Genomic DNA, 17879 nt, shown 5'->3' with positions numbered 1-17879 from the left:
AGAAGTGCCTGGGAAATGCCTAATACTTGTGCACAAGCAAATACTGGTGGCTTTGCCAATGCTTGTTTAAAACAGGTTTCGTATGTCCATAACATCAAATGAATTTCTCTTAGACATAACTACAAGGCAGGGTTTACGCCAAGGACAGCCTCGTCTGTGTGTGGGCTTAATGGCGCATTAAACCGTGCGGATCGAGCAATACTATGGCAGAAGCTAGTGTCCTCTGGGATTGACATAGGATTATCAAAACTAATTATAATGCTACATGAAATGCTGCCCTCAGTTTAAAGTTTGCCTAAAAATTGTAGGAGAGAGTCATTAGTGTGTGTGTGTGTGTGTGATGTAGAGCATACTTCCCAACATGCTACAGACCGTAAATGGTGGAGACAATGTAAAAAGTTAAAAATAGAAATGTTTCAATTTTTTTATCGTTTCTTTTAAGCGGTCAGCAATGCTTGAATATGTGTGTCTTTTTGAAATGTTCAACAAAATTCCTAAACAGGGTACAAACCAGAAATGGTGGAGACAATGTAAAAAGTTAAAAATAGACATTCTTCAATTTTTTTTTAGCGTTTCTTTTAAGCAGTCAGCAATGCTTGAATAAGTGTGTCTTTTTGAAATGTTCAGCATACTTTCCAACATGCTACACACTTGGAATTTGGCATGTGGGTAGGTTCCATGATGTAGACAATGTAACAAGTATAAAATATACCCTTTTCAGCGATGCTTACCCCTGCCATATGGCTCTTTGCGCCATAGTTCTTCTGTAGTTCAACTTTCATTTTTTCCTAAGTTCAGCAGTTCATGAAAACTTCAGCAGTTCATTGTTCCTGAACTTTCCACACTATCAGCATTCTATCTGCATTAGCAGCACTCACCTTTGAAGTCATGCGGGTGACATAATACAGTGCTTTTATAGTTATGTGGGTGAGAGGAAACGGTGCATGTCTCTTCAATAGTGTCCGCAATGACGTTGTCCGTCACATTGTGTCAAATATCTCATGATAATTACTGAAACTTCCTTTCCCACAGTAATTGATGAATATATGCCATCGCAACAGTATGAAGCTTACAAGCTTCAGCCGTACATGTAAGGGTACAGCACTTCAAGCTTTCATGCTTCAGCCATTCACATGCAGCACTTACGTTGAGATCACTGCTGACTTGACTGTAGTTTGGGACACCAATAATGTTGCTGCGCACACTCAATGCTCCAACTCAAAGTAGTTGTAACCGATTCACTGGATTCATGCTTTTCTCATGGTCTGCTTTATGTGGCTTGCTCCAGAGTTGGAAACAGACAATTTGTTCAGTCTAGCTCCTACAGGAAATACTAGCACTATTGTCTACAAAGAAGAATTGATTTAGTTCATTGGAATTACTGTGCGAAGCACGGGTACACCTGCTAGTTAATTTATATAGGAGAGTTTGATTAGATACTGTGAGATATAAGCAAGAATAAATGCCTGAAACAAGGGTGCATACTTGCACCATTTTTATTTAACGTTTATTTGGCAGATTTGCAAGAAGCTTTAGTAAAGATCAAAATCATACCGCCCAAGCTAGGTAAAATCATATCTCCTGGACAGCTTATGCTGACGATATAGGTCTCTAACATGACCTTGGCGGTATCTCAGTGGTAATACCACTGGGATACTGCCAGTGCAAATAGCGTTACAGCTACTCGGCCCAGCGCAATTTGCACCAGATCACAAGTAGTGGCAAGGCAGTAATTCCCCATTTTCTTTAAGAGTGCACAATACTCTATGGGGATTTTCGGGGCAATTACTGATGGCGCTAATAGCGCCATCAGTAATGGCACCGAAAATGTCAGGAAGCTTGATTTTTACCTCCAGCAAAAAGCTTGAGATTGGCCGGACAGCTAAATGTGGCGGTAATAGCGTTATCAATGCATTTAACAGTTACCGCCCAACTCGTGCTGAGGCCCAAAGTGTTTTTCTCAATCACACAGAACTTGGCCTCCGGGCCGCTTTCAATGCCCTTAGCATACACACATCTGATAACCACTTGATTAACAAAACCAAAACAAGTATATATTGCAAATCTAGGCAATGCAATTGATGGGTGACATCATTTTCACCTTATGCTTGGTTCCTGCAATGTATGGCTTATCCAAATTATTTGATACTTCTGGAGACTACCACATTGTGTTACAGAGACGTGCAGTAGCTGTAGACCATTATTGTTATGATTTAGCTTTAGGAATTGACAACAATGTATTCACCCTGCATGAGTACAAGGAGGAGTATTGGCTAATGCTCCTATGCAGCCCTCATACTTCTGCAAAACGAGAGTTATCCCAATTATAAAAATTAAAGTAGCACGGTTCAGAGATATACCTCCTTTACCTTGTGTCATAATGTGGGCTAAGGATAGGCTCCACTCTCAAGAGAGTGTGACTATGACCCAGTAGCAATCCAAAAAGCAAAGTAAAACAGCCCAAAAATAAAGGGAATGATCAATCAAAGTTCTATACAAATACCTTTCACTCTAGATCGTCCTTTCCATCTTCCTTTAAACATGCAGTGATCATAAAGATATTGAAGAAAACACCCCTTGATAGGACACTTCCTGAAAGCTTCTGTCCTATTTCTCTTCTTCGAGCTATTTCTAAATTACTTGAGTAGATTTTATACTCACAAGTCTCCCTCTTTTTGAATCCGCATTCACTTCTATCTCCTGTATAATCTGGTATCCGTCCCCATCACTCCACTGAAACAACAGTTCTTCATGTGTATAACTTCTTTCTGTTCATCCTGATAATCTCTCTCCAATCCTCGTTATTTTAGAATTGTCTGCATCTTTTGATATGGTCTTCTTCCTTACTGGTCTCTCTTGGACTTTCCGGCTCTGTCCTTCACTGAATTCATTCTTACCTCTCTGAGTGAACCTACTCTGTGTCCGTCGCTTCTCCTCCTTCCCCTCGTCCCCTCCTACATGGTGTTCCCAAAGTTCCTGGACTTGGTCCACTGCTGTTTAAACTTTGTACTATTCCTCTTTCTGCCCCAATCACTTAATTTAATCTTTCTTGTCACTTATAGGCAAACACTCTCAGATCAATTTTTCTCTCTCGTCCTTCTCTGGCACTCTTCATACTACTGTCTGTCTCTTCATCATTCTGCCCTGTATGCATTCTCATTCCCTCCATTTTAATCCAACCAAGACTAAAGTCCTCTTCTTTCCTGCATCGTCTTTGTCCTAACCTGATCTTTCCTTTCCCTCCTGATCTTTCCTCCCCCCTCTTCTCTGGTTAGCAGCATCTCCACACAATCGTGATGTTACTTTCCATTCTTTTCTCTTTCCCCCACATATTTCCAACAATGCCCACGTTTGTCTATTCATCTTTCTAACATTTGATGTACCCACCTTTTCAATTCTTTAAATCGACTTCTTTTTCCTTTATTTTTTAGATCTCATTTTTGCTATGTCCGTTTGTTTTGTCTTCCTCCTTCTCATCTTACTCCTCTTTGCTCTGTGTATAATAATGCTATTCTTCTCCTTTTCTTATCCCTCACACATTTCTATTACTTCTCTCTATTTCCTTTCTACGCTTATACTTGTCTTATTTTCCATTTCCTCTGTATTGTTTACAAGCACAAGGACTCCCTCCAACCAATCTCGCCTCCTTGATCTCTCTATATTCTTCTGCACGTTATCTTTGTTCTCGTTCATTGCACATTCTTTCTCTTCCTAAACCTTGTGTGGATAATTGTGGACCTCTAGGGAATATATGTATCATTCATTCGAAACCCATGTCTGTAGTCTAGTGTCTCCCAATCTCACTGTCAACTCTCGGGGCCTCAGACCCATTCAAATCTTTATGCACAATTTGCAAACTGGAATCTGACTCCCAGTTAGAAGTTATTAACACACTCTTTACTTCAAAAATGTCTTCCTGCTAAAGTTAAGTCATATGCCTCTGTTTCCAGATATATTACAATGAAATAAGAGTAGCATACTTGGAATGTACCCATTAATACTCATTTCATGTCATTCAACATTCTCTTGCCACCAAAGACATGCACATGGTACTAACCCATTTGTCCGTATGCCCATTTCTTCGGAGCCCTTTTGCTTGAGTTTTATTTTACACATTTTGCCGCAAATGTTGATGGTGGGGCTTGGGTTTAGGTATTTATGACGGTGGGGGATGTGAAGGGGTCTCCCTCTGCTTTTGTTTGTGGTAAAAGGTGCACAAAAAATAAAATTCTAGCAAATGGGCCTCAAACACATTTTCTCGAGGAAACATAACAGAACCATGCAGATTGTACCATTTCATGGAGACTAAACCCAGGCTGGAGCTCAGTCCAGAGCAGACTGAAGGTCACCCAGACTGCTTGCTCCATTGTCAGTCCACTCTACTGTGCTGATGGAGTGATTAAACAATGCTCCTGGCATGCTACTAGGTTGTCCACTCAATCCACTTGTGTCAACATACTCACACTGCCTGCGCTTCTTCCTCTTTGGTTCACTGCGCTGGGGGAGTTATTAAGGAACTCTGCTTGCAGGCTGCTAGGACACTGCCTCAATCCACCTGCATCCTCATGCACACACTTCCTGCTCCAACATGATGATCCCATCATGGAGGATACAAGATTCAATTTCTCCCACAGTTATTTTTTTTTCTGCGGATATCTAATCCTGAGAAAGGCACAGGTCCCCAAATTCACAATGGTGATGTGAGACTGAGCATTTCCTTGGGGTTGTGTGCAAATTAACGTCAGGAGCCTGTGTCCTAAATGAATGTATTTGTAGGCTCCTTGCAGACACCCGGGTGGCGGAATGTATTTTGCCATGAGACACCTGCCATGGCGAATAGAAACGATAAAACATGCCTACTCCTGCTCAATTGCAAGACATATTTACAGGAAAGCAGAGTTCATGTTCCTGCAGTTCAAAATTAAAAGAAAATGCACTGAAGGGTCAGAAAAGAACCGTCTGTGCATTGTACATTCTCACGCGCCTGTTCCGGGCAGGTGCAATGAATATATTACCTTTTCGGCACATCCTACTTGTGAATACAGAATCTGCCTATCCATGCATGGAATGAACCCCACTTATTAAGGGTTGTGTCCAATTGTACACAAGGAATCAGATGCTCACATTCTCATGCACTCTGTGAAACGCCCACATCTATATCTGGCACAAGAGAAGGGATGCGATGGGCACACTCATCCTCACACTTGTTTACAAAATCCTTTTTGTTCAGAGGTCAACTTTTTAAGGAACAAACAGATTTAAATGTTCTGATTCCCACGAAAATGATGGTTTTAGGTTGATAACCTTCCGTAAGCTTTTCATTACACACACACTCCTGCTTTTCTTTCAATAGGTTCCGTACAAAAATCGATTGGAAGATTTAGTCCAGATATGGAACCCTTGGGGTCAAGGGGAATGGAATGGACCCTGGAGTGATAAGTAAGGCTTGAAAACAATGTATGATTATGTTTTGCAGTTTGTAGAATTGAAAAAATAGCCATCATTTGGTAAACAAATACTTTTGTCAAAGTACCATTCTGAAACTTGATCAGGGACCATGGACCCCTCCTAATTTACAAGACGGAGATCCTAAATTATCTGAGGAAGTTCATCATTAAGGGTGAAAGGCCATGTCCTCAGTACCCTTCTTGAATATGTTTGCCTCACTACCACTCTACAGGACATTTCTTGAAGATATTCCGAAACTATACACTGATGCACACAAACAGTGGACTTCGTAGAAGGAACCCCAGCTCTCCGCCATCTGCGCTCTGCAGAATATTATTGTATTCCAAATTTACTTGACTTCTAGAACCTTTGGATATGTGGACTATAGTATATATGGTTCTATGTTAGAGAACAACGCATATTTTTGATTGAAACACATTTTTAGCACAGCATGCAGGGGTGACCTCTGCCCCACTACCCTCACCCAGCCCCCCTCCTCCTTACTATTCACTTACCTCAAACCCACCATCTACTTATTTGTGGAAAATAAATGCCTTAAGAAATGTGTTAAGAAGAATTTCGACCATTTTACTTCGGTCAAAAAGTTGTGTGGTATGGTCATTCAAATGGAAATGTTGCAGCTATAGCCACTTCATGAGGTTCACTGCTGGTAAATGTTTTGTTGATATTTTCAAAGAATATATCTAATACAACAACCATATTTTTTGTTCCTTTTGAACAGCTCTGAAGAATGGGAAAGCGTCAGACCAGACATCAGAAACCAACTCAATGTAAAGAGAAATGACGGCCAATTTTGGTATAGTTCTACAAATTGTTTTCATTTTCTTTTCAAATTCCTATGGGTTGGCGTGAATGGAATATAATGATTTTTTTTATCAAAGGACCCAAATACTATGGGTAGTAGTATGGTGTTGAGGTTGACCAGATGTGTCACTAAACTCTTGCTCCCTTCGAAGAAGTGAAATGTCACTGGGCCTCATTATAAGTTTGCTGGTCTGGGAACTACGGTACCGGTAAGCATGCCAGTACTGTGGTTCCCAGACTGGCAAACTACGAGTTCTGCTCGCGGGTGTCATTGTGGCTGCCAGGTCTGACAACGGTACCCGCGAGCAGAGCATGTCGGATGCACCGGCACCCTTTGGAACGGTGCCGGTACATCCGGCTTCCCCATTCCCATTGAACCCTATGGGGCTCAAATGGGAATGGGGAATCATTTTTTATGGCGCCCAGGAATGGGTAAATATTGGGTCCTGAAAAGCCGTAATGAGCTGGTAATAACCCATTCCTGAGCGCCGGAAAAAAATAAATACCAGCGGCAGCCGTGCCTGTATTACAGGCACAGCTATCGCCAGCCTTGTAATGAGGCCCAATAGGCCTCATTACAACCCAGGCGGTAGCCGTGCCTGTAAAAAAGGCACGGCTGCAGCCAGAGTTGCATTTTTTAAAATATGTATTGATTTACAAAGAATTAAGGCACCTACGACAGTGTGTAGATTTTGGTTTCTCAAGAAGGCCGCAGTCAATTTTTTCTTTTTTTTTTGTGTATTCATTATTATTTTAAGAGAGTGTGATATAACAATGTTTAGACTTAGTCTATTTAGTGTAGTGTACTTTAGTTTATTGTCTTGCAAAGCATAAATTACACCGTAAAAGGGCATCTTGGCACTGTTCAGGGATACCAAAACAGATGCAATATATGCAGTTTACCCAGAAAATTTGAGTCGTGCGTAAGGAGAGTGGCCGAAGAATTCCACAGGGCAGATTAAGACGAAAAGGGGCACTTATCCCAAAAGTAAGGTGGATTTTAGGAATTATAATACGATTGAGGTTATCTGGTCAAAGAGATTTGGCAGGCACAAATATTAAATTTGAGGCAGATAAATGGAGGGCCATGAGAATAAGCTTTATGTGTCCAGCACAATTATGTAAATTATAATGTGTGCAGCAATGGGCAACCTGTGGCGGCGCCTAAGCACTGGAGATGTATGCGCACAATGTGCTATTTTTTTAGCACGGTTCGATATAGTGCATATTACAACACTCCAGCCAAGATGAAACCAGGGTGTTCACCAGTTGAACTTGATAGCTAAAACAGAGAGATGAAGTAGTTCCTGCATCTAAATTGGCTGAAAGAGCAATCCACAACTTTATCTGGGATGAAAGAGTCAATTGCTTATCAAAGTTAACACTCTGCTTTCCAGCTTCATTATTTGGGAGGCCACATACATCTACATGACGGATTCCTGCAATGTTAGTGTTCTATATCCTGACTAAAGCTTTTGAAAAAACAGCCTAGAACAATTTCCGTAAATATATGTGCATGTCCACCTATGTAGTCTTTACGTGGTGTTGGGTTCTTTATGATAAAAAGAAAAGCAGCTTCTGATTGTTTAAGTATCTCTATTGTAGGAACATATTTTAGAAGTGATGCATTGCTTATCTTGTTTTTAGTTTATCTCTGAGTGAATTCTGTTCACATTCACAGTTTATTTTTTTGCATTTGTGAATGAGCATGCAAAGGAATGCAGGATTGTGAGTCAGAGAACAGGAGGGTTCTATTGTCTAGTGGCAGCATGCATAGACTTTGGAATGGCTGCCAATTTGCTGAGTGGTACTAGATAATTAATTTATCAATCTTGTATAATACTCTTAAAGCCAGAGACCATTCTGTAGGCGTAGAAACAGGATTCCAACCTGTGTTGCTGTGTAGCCTTGCTTCCAAGACAAACGTGTTGCCTTCGAGCTGTCCTCCCAGACATGATAACTGGAATTCATCAAGAGTTGTGGTTGCCATTTTATGAGAGTTTTATCTTGCTAGTTTTCTCTGGGAGAAGAGCGTCTCCAGAGATACAAAAAGAGTATGTTCTTTATGAACATCGGTCTCCGTACTGTCAGTTACACATGGGAACTACTGGGATCTGTGCCAGCCTCACTTAGTGTCAAATCCCTTTAAGGTACAATGCTTTCTGGGGTGACCAGTATGAGGGACTTTGTGACGATGAGTAAACAGCTGGATTCAGAGATTCCAAAGGCTTCCCACAGGCTTGAACACAAGAGTGAAGATGGAATGGCATGATGAAGAACGAGTCAAGGTGCCTCATTACGACTTTGCAGGTAGCCATTGGCTGCCTCCAAAATCATGTCCGGGTTCCCTGAATGGGGAAATACCGGGTAATTCCGACTTTGGAGGGCCCGGTATTTCCTCCTTCAAGGAACCCGGACCCGGTCCTTCCCCATTTCCATTCAAGGCCCCATAGGGCTCAATGGTAATGGGGAGGACACTAACAGGCCCGTTCATAACAGGCCCGTTGTTAGCTCCTTGGTCCCCTCGCGGGACCCGCTATGGACGTCTGGTAAAACCAGACTTCCAGAGCGGATCCCATGAGGGAACCTCGTAATACGGCAGAATGGGATTAACGGTGCCAGCACCATTATCGGCGCCTTTAATCCCATTCCGCCCACCTCATAATGAGGCCCAAGGTGTCTTGAAGAACTGAGTTCTGCAGGACAACATTGAAGATGGAGCTTTAGGTGCAGTTCAGAGCAAAGACCTCTGGTTTTGGAAACGGAGTAAGCAGCAATTTCAAGCATGCACAAACAGAAGGCAGGACTTCAGGCTCGCACACAGTATTGCAGCTGATCATCAGGACAGTGATATGTTTGCAGGGACGGGCACACTTTTTTCTTCCGGTGGGTTTATAGGCAGTCTGTTTGACTACCGAGCAGACTTTTTTCTAGCAGATTACAAACTTGGGATAAAAGCTAAATTACAATTGACTTTCAGATCCAAAGACATGAGGCTTTTCCTTAGAACCCTGGAGAGGATGACATTGCATCTGTCTCATTCCTTGTTAGAAGCACCAACCCCGACCTCCATCTATTCCTCAAAGTAGCATTTCCAACTGTCCCCTACATATCTGTCAAATGATACAGCTGTGTTCTTACTGTACCTTGCTTGCATTGAAGTATTCCATTTAATTCCCCCTTTCACTGATATACACCTATAACGAGGTTATTGGGCCAGATTCTCAAAAAATAGCTCAAGTGAAAGAGCAGAGAATGCACTCATTTCATTAGCACTATTTTTAGAAAATGTTCAGGTCACCTTATTCACAAAGGCATTTCTGGGACCTTTGTGCTATTTTCCATCCCCATTGTATACATTAGTGTCAGGATTGTGGCCTTATCTAATTACAGAGGGGAACAAAAGCAATTCCTTCCATTTCGGGGATGAAATGCTAGTGTGACAGCAGCAGGGGTACATCTGAATCAGCACACCTAACATACACTCATTCAAATGCCTTTTGCGATTTGGGCTGAATTTTTTTTGTCGCAAAACCTTTTGAGTATCTGGCCCTAAGTCTGTACACAATGTGTACCTTGCACACACCCCACTTCCCCAATTGCAATTGATCCAATTTGCCAACTAAGGGCCTGATTCATGGAAAAATGCACATTGATCCCACAAATCGAGCATGGCCGAAACGACTTTGCTCGTAACTGCACACATACGATTTTCTGCAAGGCCCGGGGATTCATGGAATTGCTCACGCAAAGTTACCCTATGTGCAAGTTGCGGTCGGATCGCCCACGAGACACCCGCAAGCACAACAATTCCAGCCACGTTTACAGCCCTTCAAGCACTCCTCGACTGCGAAGTAATGCACCCTGGCAATATTGCATGTGAACCCCTGCAACCAAGGCAGCCCACCAGCAGCACTGCTTAGGGTCCCCCGTAACTATTCCAAGCACCCCTTCAACATGCGTACCATGTATCATAAAGGTAGTAATTTCCCGGTAAATTGTCATGCAAACCCTTGTACACAGTGTCTGAACCCCGCTACACTTCTTACGCACACCCTAACTTCAATCAGTACCTGCATACACGCACCCCTAAATCCAAGTACCAATATTACTTTTGTGCAGTGATTTCTATGTGCATGTGTCTTTATGCCTGCCTTCGGGTCGCGGTTGGCTTGCAAGCTTTGCGTGGTGATTTTCCAGGCGTGAGGTTGCACGGTTGCATGGTCACATCCATGAATACGCTTGGTCCAGCAAAGTTGTGAGCCGTCCGTCGTCATGCCACAGTTTGCCTTGTTCTTCCTGATTCTGCATGTTCCGCCCCCTACTTTGAGCTCTGCGTAATCCCAACCCACCCTCTGCGTGGAGTCTTGCGCAACGTGCTCGACTGCACGCAGAGACATACAGGACCTGTGCGAAGGCCCTGCAGTGTAGGAAATATTCACGCAAAGTCAATTCCATGAATTGACGGAGGGGAGTTTTGCGCACTGAATGGCCCGCAAAGTCCAGAATTACCACCCGAAGTATTCCATATTCCATTAATCAGCCCAGAAGAGTGTCATGTTCAGGCAATTTGAAAGATGTGAATCAGATTTGCAGGCTCTGCTGATCATGTTTATCAGCAGGGTAGGCAGGAAACAAGCGACTGTCACCGAGCAGTGACTGACGAGGTATGTGAGAGGCGGCCCGGGGGTGACAGCAATCACTGCACCCCATTAAACTAGCCCACCTCTCTACTTATCTATTTATCTATCTTTTCATCTTTTGTATTTTATAGCTTATTCCCATGTTAGACCACAGTGTTATGGTAGACTGTACTTGCATTTAAACCATTATGTCAGCTAGCCAGAGTAACCACCCCTCAAATTATCCTCCATATTCTGACCCCCCAGGCACTTAGCCTTCTTCCCCTATCAGCCACAGCCAGCGTTCTTCTCACATCTATAAGGTAAGCCATCTTGCAACCAGTCTCTAGATAGAATTGTGAAGTTTAGCATGTACCACATCTAGATAGAATTGTGAAGTTTAGCCCGTACCACGTCTAGATAGTGATGCCATCAAACAACCTTACTAAAATGTCTCACCCTCTGCATACACATCTCTAACTAAACACGAAAAATGCCTTCATTTTACAGGGCATTGATATTTTATACATTGCGTCTTCAAGCCAAAACAGATTTTCAAGTCTGCTGGCAACTGCATACCCTTATTAGCAATCATCAGTGCAGTATAGTCTGCCCGCCTTGTGGTTGAAGCATTGGGGCATGTGTAACAGAAGCCAGTGCAGTGATGGTAGGATGAAATGGACTCGGAAAAGGTTTTGTATGCGTTTTTTATTAGGGAGCATGCAGAAATGTTTTTAATCAATGGTTTCTCCACCTGCTTTGTAAAGTATGTCTGTAAGAAAATTGAAGTGGTTATGCATTGAGATGTATTCCTGCATTTATTCTGTAATTACTCAAGTAAATTAACTCATATTAATGGTTGATTACTCCATCAGCCTCTTTATCCCTCCTAAATGAATGACCGTTTGCTAGTCTTTCTTTTTCCAATGTTCATTATAGAAAAGTTCATCATTTATGCATTCCCAGTTAAATGAACTAAAGCCCATATGCATCTAAGCCTCTGTATCTGTTATGGCACTGCAGCTGATACTGTAGATTATTTGCTTCCTTTTGTCCCCTAGTCTCTAATTGGGAGGGTTGGATAGGAGCCTCAGTTGCACAGAACTGGAAGTTTGATTTGTACATTAGACATTTAACTTTCTAATACACAACTGATGCAACTCTTTTATTTAGGGTAACTCAGAGCTATGCATGTGGAAGATTTGGAGGGAGTGGAGAAACCTAATATCTATATCTATTGTATTATCATCATTCATTTGCTTTATTCGACAATAGGTCTTAAAGCAGCAATTAAATACAACATATAGCATTGGATGATAATAAAATAATGAAAAGGATAAAACAGAATACCATGATTTTGATACAGCTAGTGAAGATACACAGTAAAAATCCATCATTGAATACATGAAACTCAACAGGCTACAATCTATTATAAGACCTGTTAGGCAGAGCGATATCTCATATAATGCCAATCACCTACTTCGCACATATATTTTGCTAGGCATCTCCTTAAAAGCAGTGCTCTATAAATGAACATGATTACTCTAATCGTAATAGATTTGCACAGTGCAATCGTGTCCCTTACAGATCTCATATGCCTCTCTCTCAATAAGGGTTTTATATGAAATGTTCTTAATTTATTGTAACCTGTGCACAAGAACATAAAGTACACCAGTGTTTCTTTTGCCAATAAACAGGTTAGACATTTGATCCCTAATACCTGCATTCCATGTATTCATTAACGATGCAACAGGTACAATTCCAAAGCAGAATTTCCTAAAAACTGATCTAGCAAAAGGGGGCAGGGTTTTGAATCATGTCAATATATCATTCTTAGCCCGTGATGGATTTGTGGGACCAGTAATCAGTCACCAACATAGAGGTTGCATTCGTTATGATCATACCTGTTAAAATCTTGGTTGCAAGTATCCATTTAAGTATATTTTTGGCATTCGTGCAAATCAAGTCCATGTTAGTCCAAAAATGGATAACGCCTAGGCTTGATAGTAAAGATGTAATGTGCATACACCAAGAAACTGAAGGCCTTCCATCTTGTGCTGATAAATCACAAATAGCCTCCCTATACTTAGATAAGGAAGGTGATGATCAAAACTGAACCCAATAAAGGACTGGTCTAATAGAGAAATCACCCATAATACTTATTTGGCCTAATTCTGCTAACAACGTAAGTGTAGAGGCATAAATTGGCAGCCATAACCCCTTCGTTAAAAATCTTTGTTGCTACTCTATTGTATTGTCGATGACCCCATATTTCAGCAGCGTATAGTGCTGCCGGCTTAACGTGCACGTTATAAAGATCTAGGACCGGAGTGGAAGTGCCACCCCCAGAACTCATGTGGAAGCTGGTTGTAGCATTACAAGTGTGTTCAAATTGCATACTAACTTTTTCAAGATGATCGAGCCATTTGCAATTGCTGGTAAAATCAATACCTATATGTGTGAATCTGTCCACCTATTTTATCTCCTTTCCTCCAATCTTAATATGCAATTTTGCTCTCTATATTATTCTCATATCCTAATTCCTTACAACCCTCATGAAAATCCTTCACTTGATTATTTAAACCCATGGGTGATAAGGGAATAAGGATTGCATCCTCTGCATAGATAATAATAGTGACTAACTATAGGATCTGATAAATAAATATGTGGAGTCAGCTGAAACATACTCATTATAGGTAGTATGAATTAGCATTTATAGTCCATACTGTACAAATAGTGTATTTCTGTATAAAAGACAGAAGAGCAGATCTATTGAATAACTTGAGAATTGTTAAGTTATTGACATTCTTGTATAATTCATGTTTCTTGTATAACTCACTCTTCTGCACAAATTATTGTTGTGCTTATTAAGAAAAAGACATTTTCAGATGTTGATGAATTGTAAGTTTGGTATAGTGTTTTTGTACATTAAAATGTCCCACAGGGGTCTAACCTCTCTCCCTGGCTGTTCAACTATCACTGGTCAGGCTCTGGCTTGGCTGACTTCTTTTCTCTCTGATTGACCCCCCAGGTCCAACTTGGGTCCTTCCTCTCCGCTATCATTTTCTCTACCTGTGGTGTCCCTAGGGGTCTAACCTCTCTCCCTGGCTGTTCAACCAATACCAGGGACTCCTTGCCCACCGCATCGCCGCTCTGTGCCCCATCTTTCAGTGCTATGCCGATGACACTGAGCTCATTTTCAGGCTACCCTCTGCCTCCTCCTCTCCTTTCCTCATCTCTGTCTGTCTGCTATACAGGAGTGGTGTGCCACCAATGCCCTCTGCCTTAATGCCAGTAAGACTGAGATTCTCCTCATCGGCACACCTGCTCCCTCCTTCCCTGCAGCTCTCTGGCCGGCCTCTCTTGGACTTTTTCCTCCTCCCACCTGCAAGGCTAAAAACCTTGTGGTCATCTTCGACTCCACACTCTCCATCTCTCCTCACATCTCCGACATCTCTAAGAAGTCACACTACCAGCTGCACCTCCTCAGAGGTATTCTTCCTTTCCTCTCCTTCCCCCAGAAGCTCACTGTCTCCAGAGCTCTGGTTCTCTCTAAGCTGGATTATTGCAAGTGTCTTTCTAAATCTTCCTGCCTCTACTCTCCGCCCTTTACAACTCATCTAGAATAGGACTACGAGACTTGTCCAAGGCCTCAAGCCCAGGGATCGTATCTCTCCAGGACTGAAATCTCTGCACTGGCTCCCAGTTTCTGCGACAAATAAGTTCAAAACCCTCTGCATCATCCACAAGACCTTCTGGGGCCTGGGGCCTCAATCCCTTCAACTCTCTCTTCCTAAATATCTTCCTTCTCTCTCATCTGCCCCCAACTCCCTCAGGGTCATTCGCTTCTCCAAGCAACGAGTTGGTGGTAGATCTATTTTTCCTTAGCTGGTGCCTCCCTCTGGAACAGCCTCCCTGCCTCCCTTAAACTTGAGGAGGACCATCTCTGGTTCCGGAAGCTCCTGAAAACCTTTCTCTTTGCTTCTGCTTTTTCTCCTCCCCTCCTCTGCTGACCACATAGATGTAACTGGAACTGCACTGACTACCTGGACACCCTCTGATCTCGGGCCAGGTCCTCCCCCACCAGCGTTTCACACCTGCTCTGCCCACCTTGCAACCCCCGCACTTGGGGACTCTCTGTATCCCTACAGTCCCCCTACCAGCCCTTGACACCTGATGTCTGCACTTACCCATGCACATGCCACATGCTGGCCGCTACTTACTTATTGTTTCATCTTTGCCATGTACTGCACTGTCCCTGCCCCCTTCCCACGCACTTGTGCGATCTGACTGACACTTGGCTTAGTATGATCGTTGTCCGTTCTCCCTTTGTTCCCCTCCCTTTCCTCGTCGCGCCTTGAAACACTTATGTATAGGCGCGTTATAAATGCCATATCATATCAAAATGAAATATATTTTTCTAAGTTGTAAACCTATCTTTTAGCTCAATTTTCAACTCATGCGTTGCACAAAATAAACATACACACATAATTAATTCCCTATGAGTTCATGGTTGCAAAGCAGTACTGATGTTGTTTTCTTATTACAGAGCAGTAGTGATGCCTAAACTAGCCTATAAAAGGAAAATTGTTCACAGGCTTTTATGAGTATTGATTGCTAGCATGATTTCTAAGAACAGTACTTACAGGCTTTTTAGACTGTTATTTCAGGCTTATCATATATTAAACGAGTAAAAGATATCTTAGGCTAAGGGCATGGTGTTGTGTGATGCAGGACCGCAGGAGAAGCGGGCTGATCGATAAGAAGCATGTTGTGCTATGCCCATGCAGGGTATCCTTTAAGAACCGAGGATCGCAAACTCCGTGGCAAAGCTTGCATATGATAAGGGCACAGTGTTGTGTGACGCAGGACCGCAGGAGACGCGGGCCAATTGAAACGTACCATCTTGCGCTAAGCCCACGTAGCGTATCCTTTCAGAACCAAGGATCAGACACTCCCTGGGAAAACCTGCGTGGGCTAAGGGCGCAGCATTGTGTGACGCCAGACTGTAGGAGATGGTGGCCGATTGAAACATAGCAAGTTGCGCTACACTCATGCATCGTATCCTTTAAGAACTGAAGATCAGACCCTCCGGGGCAAACCCGGCATAGGCTAAGGGTGCTGTGTTGTGTGATGCCGGTGTTTGGCAATGAAGGGGAGTGTGAGAATGCAGTGCACCCAATGACCAGCAGGTAGGAAAAGTGCGGGAGGGGGGTGCAGCAATTACTGCGCCCTACTAAAATGCCCCATCTCTCTCTTACTCCTTTTTCAAGGTGTGATGCATTATAGACTGTTTCTGAACAGCCATTGGCTTTCCCCTCTCCTGGGCAGCGCTACTTGTGTTTCTGTGTTTCGCTACTGCTTCTTTGCATTGTCATGTTTTTTTCTGCCTTTTCCCTCTAAGTGCAATGTTCTGGCGTGTACGTAGCTCTGTGCTGTGCATCCTATTTCTTCTCCCCTGCTCTCTCTCTCCTCTTCTTCACCCTCTGTGGTGCTCTCAATTGCCCCCATCTTCTCTAACTGCTATTCTATCACCTATCCTGCCCCTCTCATTAAGTCTGGAAGGAAGAAGCTCAGGAAGGATACCCTGGTCTTCAACCCAGGCCTTCCCATTACTGACGCCTATGTAGTGCCTCCGCCAGACAGAATCTCACTGACATCCTCTTTGTCATTCCTTCTCCCGACCTATGGACCCTTCTTCCTCCTCTCCTATTAATGGTGGCACCCAGTGTGAGGCCCTCATGACCTCCTTCCTGTCCTCCATAATCATTAATGCCCATCTAAATGGCACCGTCATGGTCCAGGGCCCTCAGCCCAATCTTCTACTACTTGATAGGCACCTCCCTTGCCTCATCAATTTCCTTCCTTCTCCTGCTACTCCTACTATCTCCTCACTGGCTCCTTCTGCCTCCACTGCCTCCTTCTTCCACCATGCTGGCTCATTTGCCATCTGCTATCTCTCTGTCCCCTCTGCCACCACCTCCTACCACCTCGCTGGTCCCTCTGCCACCTCTTCCCTCCACATCGGCTCCTCTGGCACTTCCTACCAGTACTCCTCTCTCCTGTACCGCTACCCGGAAATCTTTCAGAAGTGGCAACTTGCTCCACGTAGCTACTCTCAACTCTGGCTCTGCTGTCAAACACTCATTCGACATCTGCCATCTCCTTGAACATCAGGACCTAGATGTTCTGGATCTTACCGAGACATGGTTCAAGGCCAACTCTGTCACAAGTTTTGACACTCTCCTCTCTGAAGGCTACAAGATCCTCTCCGAGCCCAGGCACAACAGACCCAGTGGCAGAGTGGCCCTGGTCATTCCTGAGTGGATCCCTGCTTCTATCATCCCCACTCAGACCTATTCCTCCTTTGAATGCCTGGTCTTCAGGCTCGCTATCTCTCCTGGCCTCTCTCTGACCATGGCCACCATTTAAAACCCATCTGGCCAGGTCACCCTCTTTCTCTGTGAATGGGCTAACCTCACTTCCTCTCTCCTTTCCTCTTCCTCTCAGCTTCTCCTCCTTGGGATCTCAACATCCACCTAGACTCCTCAGACCCATCCTCTGGGCTCTTCCGCAACCTCTGCAACTATCTCTTGCTCCATCCTACCCTCTGGTCTGACACACTCAGCCGGGCACACCCTGGATGTTCTCATCGCTTCAGACATTCCTCTTTCTAATCCTCTCACTACTCCACTCTCATGGACTCCTCACTTTCTTCTTTCTTCTCACCTGAAACTCCCTGTCCCCTTGGCAGAGCCCCACCCTGAACTGTCAACTTTCTTCGTGGTCACCTATGAAGCAGGTATCAGCAGCCACCTTTGCCTCCACCACCTCTCCCACTCCCACCCCTGTGGCTGACTCCCACTCTGACATAGCCCTTTCCAACTTTCACCATTCTATCTCTAACACTCCTGATATCCTTGCCCCTGTCATAAGGAAACCCATGAAGCCTACCGCCAAGTGCAACTCTTGGAATGACTCCAA

The 17879-nt window shown here is 43.5% G+C and overlaps 1 protein-coding gene across 1 annotated transcript in view; it reads left to right on the top strand.

The window, feature by feature from the left end:
- LOC138467325 (calpain-13-like) overlaps window positions 1-17879 on the top strand; it is a 662439-nt gene that overhangs the window by 360675 nt on the left and 283885 nt on the right. Inside the window, exons 8-9 of the mRNA XM_069607301.1 lie at window positions 5354-5439; window positions 6191-6265. Of these exons, the coding sequence (XP_069463402.1) occupies window positions 5354-5439; window positions 6191-6265 (161 nt within the window). The remainder of the gene's footprint in view (window positions 1-5353; window positions 5440-6190; window positions 6266-17879) is intronic.

The sequence above is a fragment of the Ambystoma mexicanum genome, chromosome 4q (assembly GCF_040938575.1).
Source record: "Ambystoma mexicanum isolate Mex_15411 chromosome 4q, UKY_AmexF1_1, whole genome shotgun sequence".
NCBI lineage: Eukaryota > Metazoa > Chordata > Amphibia > Caudata > Ambystomatidae > Ambystoma > Ambystoma mexicanum.
Note: the sequence above shows the minus strand (reverse complement) of the source record. Positions and strands in the feature narration are given on the sequence as shown.